This window comes from Rhinoraja longicauda, chromosome 42 (genome assembly GCF_053455715.1).
Source record: "Rhinoraja longicauda isolate Sanriku21f chromosome 42, sRhiLon1.1, whole genome shotgun sequence".
NCBI lineage: Eukaryota > Metazoa > Chordata > Chondrichthyes > Rajiformes > Arhynchobatidae > Rhinoraja > Rhinoraja longicauda.
The window spans coordinates 5,189,828-5,198,590 of NC_135994.1; the positions used below are offsets into that span (position 1 = coordinate 5,189,828).

The 8,763-nt window shown below is 53.2% G+C and overlaps 1 protein-coding gene across 2 annotated transcripts in view; it reads right to left on the reverse strand.

Annotated features, from left to right (window-relative positions):
• LOC144611911 (triple functional domain protein-like) overlaps window positions 1–8,763 on the reverse strand; it is a 131,387-nt gene that overhangs the window by 119,800 nt on the left and 2,824 nt on the right. For both annotated transcript variants that reach the window (XM_078431233.1, XM_078431232.1), the window contains exon 2: window positions 6,146–6,383. In XM_078431233.1, the coding sequence (XP_078287359.1) occupies window positions 6,146–6,383 (238 nt within the window). The remainder of the gene's footprint in view (window positions 1–6,145; window positions 6,384–8,763) is intronic.

Sequence of the window (8,763 nt, forward strand, 5' to 3'; positions counted from 1 at the left end):
GGTGTCAGGGGTTATGGGGAGAAGGCATGAGAATGGGGTTAGGAGGGAGAGATAGATCAGCCATGATTGAATGGCGGAGTAGACTTGATGGGCCGAATGGCCTAATTCAGCTCCTATCACTTATGACCCCTGACACATGCAAGAAGAGACTGGATCACCTCTTCCCACCTCATCTACTGCGTCTGGTGTTCCCGATGTGGCCTCCTCACCATGTGGATAGGACAGGTTTAGAGGGACATGGGCCAAACGCGGGCAGGTGGGACTAGTGCAGATGGGGCACGTTGGTCGGTGTGGGCAGGTCGGGCTGAAGGGCCTGTTTCCACACTGTGTGACTCCAGGACAGCAGGGAGACAGAGCATAGACCATTTCGCTCAACACTCGTGCTCGGTTCCGCCAAGGCCTGCTGGATCTCGCGGTCGCCAACCACGTCAACTCCCCTACCATTCGCAGGCGCAGCGGTAGAGTTGCCGCCTTACAGCGCATGCAGCGCCGGAGACCCGGGTTCAATCCTGACTACGGGTGCTGCCTGCGCGGAGTTTGCACGTTCTCCCCATGACCTGCGTGGGTTTTCTCCCAGATCTTCGGTTTCCTCCCACACTCCAAAGACGTGCGGGTTTGTAGGTTAATTGGCTTGGTAAATGTAAAAATTGTCCCTGGTGGGTGTAGGATAATGTTAGTGTGCGGGGATCACTGGTCGGCGCGGACCCGGTGGGCCGAAAGGGCCGGTTTCCGCGCTGTATCTCTAAACTAAACTACATCGTTCCCAAAGCATCACCCATCATTTTTCTCCACAGATGCTGCCTGACCCGCTGAGTTACTCCAGCACTCTGTGAAACGTCACCTATCCATGTTCCCCACAGATGCTGCCCGACCCGCTGAGTTACTCCAGCACTCTGTGAAACGTCACCTATCCGTGTTCTCCACAGATGCTGCCCGACCCGCTGAGTTACTCCAGCACTCTGTGAAACGTCACCTATCCGTGTTCTCCACAGATGCTGCCTGACCCGCTGAGTTACTCCAGCACTCTGTGTCTCTATCTTTGCTGTACACCAGCATCTGCTGGTTCTTTATTTCTACATTCTGAATTTGTTGTTGTTGCTTGATATAGTGTTTACACAGTACTATGCTTACATATTCTTGCAGCTGCAAGTCAGAATCTAATTGTTCCGTTTCCTTGGCATATTTAGTTTAGTTTAGAGATACAGCACGGAAACAGGCCCTTCGGCCCACCGAGTCCGCGCCGACCAGCAGTCCCCGAACACTTACACCACCCTACACACACTGGGGACATATTTACATGTTACACCCAGCCAATTAACCTGAAAACCCGCACGTGTTTGGAGCGCGGGTGGAAACCGAAGATCTCGGAGAAAACCCACGCAGGTCACGGGTAGAACGTACAAACTCCGTACAGACGGCGCCCGTGGTCGGGATGGAACCCGGGTCTCTGGCGCTGTGAGCGCCGCGAGGCAGCAACTCTACCGCCGCGCCACCGTGACAACGAAACACTCTTGACCCTTGGAGTAATCAAAGATAAAATACGCCTCTGTTTAAAATGGCCGCCTCACCTCTCTGGTCTACCCAAAAAGCCTTGGTCTCGTGTAAATCCCTTTTTACTTTGCATTGCTGAATCTCGAACGCTTCTGTTTCCTGTTTAAATCTTTCCCACTGGTTCCGCTTTGTCGAGACTGCGCAGTCATTTAATTGGGGCAATACCCACTCTGATCCGCTAATTTACCACCCGTATCTTTTCCTTTCCCGGCTCTCTGTGACGGCACATTCGATAATGGAGTGATGAAACACACACATCTCCTCACACGAGAATGCTCTCGCACATTTGAGCAGAAAACGTCAGATGGCCGACAGTGTTAGTGTGCGGGGATCGCTGGTCGGCGCGGACTCGGTGGGCCGAAGGGCCTGTATCTCTAAACTAAACTAAATTGCCTGTAAGACCTTGGCGTGCTCCAGGATGTTTCCACTAGTTGTAGAGTCTAGGACCGGATTTCACAGCCTCAGAATGAAAGGTCGTTCGTCAAGGAAGGAGATGAGGAGGAATTTCTTTGGTCAGAGGGTGGTGAATCTGTGGGATTCATCGCCACAGACGGCTGTGGAGGCCAAGTCAGTGGATATATTTGAGGCAGAGAGAGGTAGATAGATTCTTGATCAGTGCGGGTGTCAGGGGTTATGGGGAGAAGGCAGGAGAATGGGGTTAGGAGGGAGAGATAGATCAGCCACGATTGAATGGCGGAGTGGTCTTGATGGGCCGAATGGCCTAATTCTGCTCCTCTCACTTATCAGCTTATGAAATTCTCCCCTTGGTTCCCTTTTAAAGATTCAGCATTCATCATCTTTATTCGAAACCCTTTCTCACATCTCTTTAGTTTAGTTTAGAGATACAGCGCGGAAACAGGCCCTTCGGCCCACCGAGTCCGCGCCGCCCAGCGATCCCCGCACACTAACACTATCCTACACGCACAAGGGACGATTTACATTTATACCGAGCCAATTAGCCTACAAACCTGCACGTCTTTGGAGTGCGGGAGGAAACCGGAGCACCCGGAGAAAACCCACGCAGGTCACGGGGAGAACGTGCAAACTCCGTACGGACAGCACCCGTAGTCAGGATGGAACCCGGGTCTCTGGCGCTGTGAGGCGGCAGCTCTACCCGCTGCGCCACCGTGCCACCCTCCCACTACCTCTCTTCTGAAGAAAACCATTACAGAAAACGGCGCAGTGGCGCAGCGGTAGAGTTGCTGCCTCACAGCGCCAGAGACCCGGGTTCCATCCCGACCACGGGCGCTGTCTGTGCGGAATTTGCACGTTCTCCCCGTGACCCGCGTGGGTTTTCTCCGGGCGCTCCGGTTTCCTCCCGCTCTCCAAAGACGTGCAGGTTTGTAGGTTAACTGGCTTCTGTAAATTGCATATTATCCCTTGCGTGTAGGATAGTGTTAGTGTACGGGGGCGGGGAATCGCTGGGCGGCGCGGGCTCGGTGGGCCAAAGTGCCTGCTTCCGCGCCGTATCTCTAAAGTCTAAAGAAGCTTTGTCCCGTGTAGTCACTAGAGCCGAGTCATTAGTCCACACGATGCGATCGTATCGAGCACATCTCAGAGGCTGCCTCGGTTGCATGTGTTGTCACGTGTACCGAGGTACAGTGAAAAGCTTTTAGTCGCGTGCCAACCAGCCAGTGGAAAGACAACGCATGATTGCAATCGAGCCGTCCACAGTGTACAGATACAGGATAAAGGGAATAAGGTTTAGTGCGAGGTAAAGCCAGCAAAGTCCGATCAAGGATAGTCCGAGGGTCACCAATGAGGTGGATAGTAGTCCAGCACTGCTCTCTGGTTGTGGTGGGATGGTTCAGTTGCCTGATAACAGCCGGCAAGAAACTGTCCCTGATTCGAGAAAGCTGCAAAGCCAAATGCGAGATCTTGCAATGGGTCAACAGAAAGGCATTCACTGGAAATGCTGCTGAAAAGACGTTTTTTTTTGTTGCTTCTTGGTGCCAACACAAACAGAACATAGAACGAAGAGGCTTCATGCCACAGTCCCAGGTCACGAGAGCTGAGACAAAGATACGATGTGACAGAAGGTGCTGCAGATGCTGGTTTACAACGAGGATAGACACAAAGTGCTGGAGTAACTCAGCGGGTCAGGCAGCATCTGTGGAGAACATGGATAGGTGACGTTTCACAGAGTGCTGGAGCAACTCAGCGGGGTCAGGCAGCATCTGTGGAGAACATGGATAGGTGACGTTTCACAGAGTGCTGGAGTAACTCAGCGGGTCAGGCAGCATCTGTGGGGAACATGGATAGGTGACGTTTCACAGAGTGCTGGAGTAACTCAGCGGGTCAGGCAGCATCTGTGGAGAACATGGATAGGTGACGTTTCACAGAGTGCTGGAGCAACTCAGCGGGTCAGGCAGCATCTGTGGAGAACATGGATAGGTGACGTTTCACAGAGTGCTGGAGCAACTCAGCGGGTCAGGCAGCATCTGTGGGGAACATGGATAGGTGACGTTTCGGGTCGAGACCCTTCTTCAGACTGAGAGTCAGGGGAGAGGGGGACACAGAGATAAGGAAGGGCAAGGTGTGAAAAACGAGACATCAAAGGGGGTGTAGCTCAAGGGAAATGTAGAATAGATCATCGTTAGCTCGGAGAAGGTGACAACAAAGTATAGAGATAAAGTTTAATCAGGGGGACAGTCAGACTGGTCGGAGAACTATGAAGGGGGGGGGGGATGGAGAGAGAGGGAAAGCAAGGGTTACTTGAAGCTAGAGAAGTCAATGTTTAGAGTGTTAGGCCGCATTTAGAGTACTGTGTTCATTCCTAGGAACCCTGTAATTGGAAAGATGTTGTCAAGCCGGAAAGGGTACAGAGGAGATTTACGAGGATGTTGCCAGGACTAGAGGGTGTGAGCGAGAGGTTGGGCAGGCTGGGACTCTATTCCTTGGAGCGCAGGAGGATGAGGGGAGATCTTATAGAGGTGTAAAAAAAATCATGAGAGGAACAGATCGGGGAGACGCACAGAGTCACTTGCCCAGAGTGGGGGAATCGAGGACCAGAGGACAGAGGTTTAAGGTGAAGGGGAAAAGATTTAATAGGAATCTGAGGGGTAACGTTTTCCACACAGAGGGTGGTGGGTGTATGGAACGAGCTGCCGGAGGAGATAGAAGGTATTCACAAAATGGTGGAGTAACTCAGCAGGTCAGGCAGCATCTCGGGAGAGAAGGAATGGGTGACGTTTCGGGTCGAGTCCCTTCTTCAGACTGATGTCAGGGGGGCGGGACAAAGGAAGAATATAGGTGGAGACAGGAAGAGAGGGGGAGAATTGGGAAGGGGGAGGGGAAGAGAGGGACAGAGGGACTATCTAAAGTTGGAGAAGTCAATGTTCGTACTGCTGGGGTGTAAGCTGCCCAAGCGAAATATGAGGCCCTGTTCCTCCAATTTGCGCTGGGCCTCACAAATGCGCTGGGCCTGACAATGGAGGAGGCCCAGGACAGAAAGGTCAGACTGGGAGTGGGAGGGGGAGTTGAAGTGCTCAGCCACCGGGAGATCAGGTTGGTTAAGGCGGACTATGCGAAGGTGTTGAGCGAAGCGATCGTCGAGCCTGGGTTTGGTTTCGCCGATGTAGAGAAGTTGACATCTAGAGCAGCGGATACAATAGATGAGGTTGGAGGAGGTGCATCATGAGATGCTGCCTGACCCACTGAGTTACTCCGGCATTTGGTGATACCTTCGGTTTGTACCAGCATCTGCGGTTATTTTCCTACACCGCCAGAGGAGGTAGTTGAGGCCCAAAGTTTAAGAAACAGTTAGACAGGTACATGAGAGGAATAGATCGGGTAGACGCACAGAGTCTCTTGCCCAGAGTAGGGGAATCGAGGACCAGAGGACAGAGGTTTAAGGTGAAGGGGAAAAGATTTAATCGGAATCTGAGGGGTAACTTTTTCCACACAGATCTTCCTGTCTCCACCTATATCCTTCCTTTGTCCCGCCCCCCCCCCGACATCAGTCTGAAGAAGGGTCTCGACCCGAAACGTCGCCCATTCCTTCTCTCCCGAGATGCTGCCTGACCCGCTGAGTTACCCCAGCATATTGTGAAATAAATACCTTCGATTTGTACCAGCATCTGCAGTTATTTTCTTATAGGTACAAGGATAAGATGGGTTTGGAGGGATACACTGCAATACAACAATACAATATCTTTATTGCCATTTTACAGGTACAACGAGATTAAGAATGCCACTTCTCTATCGATTGCTATAAAATACATAAATCACGGTGAAAACAAAAGCAACAAAGGGAGGGGAAACAAAAGGACCCCTCTGGGCCAAACAATAGACAATAGACAATAGACAATAGGTGCAGGAGGAGGCCATTCAGCCCTTCGAGCCTGTACGCACTGCCATTCAATGCGATCATGGCTGATCATTCTCAATCAGTACCCCGTTCCTGCCTTCTCCCCATACCCCCTCACTCCGCTATCCTTAAGAGCTCTATCCAGTTCTCTCTTGAAAACACGGGCAGGTGGGACGAGCATGGATGGGGCATGTTGGCCGGTGTGTGGGCAAGTTGGGCCGAAGGGCCTGTTTCCACGCTGTGTGATTCATTGGCTCTCACCGCTGGCGTGTGCATTTGTCTTACCTTCAGCAGTCGGGAAGATGCCATCGTGGGCAGAGTTTCTGCGGAGGCCGGAGGGATGGGCAGTGCCCGTGATGCCAGGCGGGCCGCGGGCGGGGGTGGCAGTGGCACCTTCGGCTGCCCCCCAGCCAGGGTCACCCCTGGGCCCGGCGCTCCCCTCCCTCCTGCCGCTCCTCGCGCTCTCGCCGCCGGCCGCCGTGAGCTCCCCCGCCTCTGCCGCCACTTCACACGAGTCGCCCAGCTGGGGAGACACACATAGACATCGTACCGTCACTCAACCACCTTCCCGCTCGGAAGCCAGCCGGCCGTTTCCGACGACGACGGACGCTAAACGCCGGCGCAAGGCGCAAAAACGCCGGAGCCACTCAGCGGGCCAAAAGACGGGCCTCGACCCGAAACGTCACCTCTTCCAGGGATTCTCCAGAGATGCTGCCTGACCCGCTGCATTACTCCAGCTTGTTGTGTCTGCCTTCGGTTTAAACCAGCATCAGCAGTACCCCCATACACAAAAGCTGGAGTAACTCAGCGGGTCAGGCAGCATCTGTGGAGAACATGGATAGGTGACGTTTCACAGAGTGCTGGAGTAACTCAGCGGGTCAGGCAGCATCTGTGGAGAACATGGATAGGTGACGTTTCACAGAGTGCTGGAGTAACTCAGCGGGTCAGGCAGCATCTGTGGAGAAAAGGAATAGTGGATGTTTCGGGTCGAGACCCTTCTTCAGACTGAGAGTCAGGGGGGAGGGATACATAGTGATAAGTGAGTGGGTTAACATATGATGAGCGTTTATGGGCACTGGGCCTGTACTCGCTGGAGTTTAGAAGAATGAGGGGGGACCTCATTGAAACGTACAGAATAGCGAAAGGCCTGGATAGAGTGGATGTGGAGAGGATGTTTCCACTAGTGGGAGAGTCTAGGATCAGAGGGCACAGCCTCAGAATTAAAGGACGTTCTTTTAGGAAGGAGATGAGGAGGAATTTCTTTAGTCAGAGGGTGGTGAATCTGTGGAACTCATTGCCACAGACGGCTGTGGAGGCCAAGTCAGTGGATATATTTAAGGCAGAGATGGATAGATTCTTGATCAGTGCGGGTGTCAGGGGTTATGGGGAGAAGGCAGGAGAATGGGGTTGGGAGGGAGAGATAGAACAGCCATGATTGAATGGCGGAATGGACTCGATGGGCCGAATGGCCTAATCCTACTCACGTAACTTGTGATCACGTGACTTGGCCTCCACAGACCTCCGAGGCAAGGAATTCCCAGAGATTCACCACCCTCTGACGAACGAGGGCCGGGCAATCAATGCTGGAGCAACAACATGCCATCGGCTGAGCTGAACCGCTGACAGAGTGATTGGTGTTTGGGATTTAGTGTCGTGCAGAGGCCGGTCTGCCTGCCCTGATACCGTTGCTATCGACGATGCCAGCTTCCTGCCTCCTTCTTCCTGCTCGATCGGGAAGTCACACATTCTACACAACCCCCCCCCCACCCCACGAGATCTCTGCGATTGCTTTAAGTGACCCCTCTGTCAACTTCTACAGTGGAAAAAGCTATTGACATTTCTTTCGCTGTATTTCCAAATTCGCACAAAAGCCCACCGATTTACCAGCGACTGTGCGGCACGGTGGCGCAGCGGTAGAGTTGCCGCCCTACAGCGCCAGAGACCCGGGTTCCATCCTGACTACGGGTGCTGTCTGTGCGGAGTTTGTACGTTCTCCCCGTGACCTGCGTGGGTTTTCTCCGGGCGCTCCGGTTTCCTCCCGCACTCCAAAGACGTGCAGGTTTGTAGGTTAATTGGCTTGGTATAAGTGTAAATTGTCCCGTGTGTGTGTGTGTGTGTGTGTGTGTGTGTGTGTGTGTGTGTGTGTGTGTGTGTGTGTGTGTGTGTGTGTGCGCGTGTGCGCGTGTGTGCGTGTGTGCGTGTGTGCGTGTGTGCGTGTGTGTGCGTGTGTGTGTGTGTGTGTGTGTGTGTGTGTGTGTGTGTGTGTGTGTGTGTGTGTGATACTGCTAGTGTGCGGGGATCGCTGGTCGGCGCGGACTCGGTGGGCCGATGGGACTGTTATACAATACTAGACCAAGTGGACCAGTTGGGCCCAAACCTCTCCTGCATTGGTGCAGCACCCTCTCCTCCCCCCCCCCCCTCCCACCCCCCTCCCCCACCCCCCCTCCCCCCCTCACCCTTTCCCCCCTCCCCTCCTCCCCCCCCTCCCATCCTCTCCCCCCCCTCCCCCTTCCCCACCCATCCTCTCTCCCCCCACTCCATCCCCCTCAATCCCCCTTATCCTCCCTCCTACCCCCTCCCTCCCCCCCCCTCCCTCCCTAGAAGAGAGATTTAAACTTTAAAATGTGAATAACTTAAAAAATATAACACCGATTTCAATTAAACTTCTTCCATTAGCACCAAAGGAACTGGGGAGTAAGGTGGGCCTAAAATTGTCACGCTATCGTGTACCGTTTTGGCTGTAGTTCAGGAACAAACAAACAAACAAACAAACAAACAAATGAGTTTTAGTATATAGATGAGCTCAAAAGGTCATTAGGAATAGGAGCAGAATTAGGCCATTCGGCCCCATCGAGTCTATTCCGCCATTCAATCATGGCTGATCTATCTCTCCCTCCTAACCC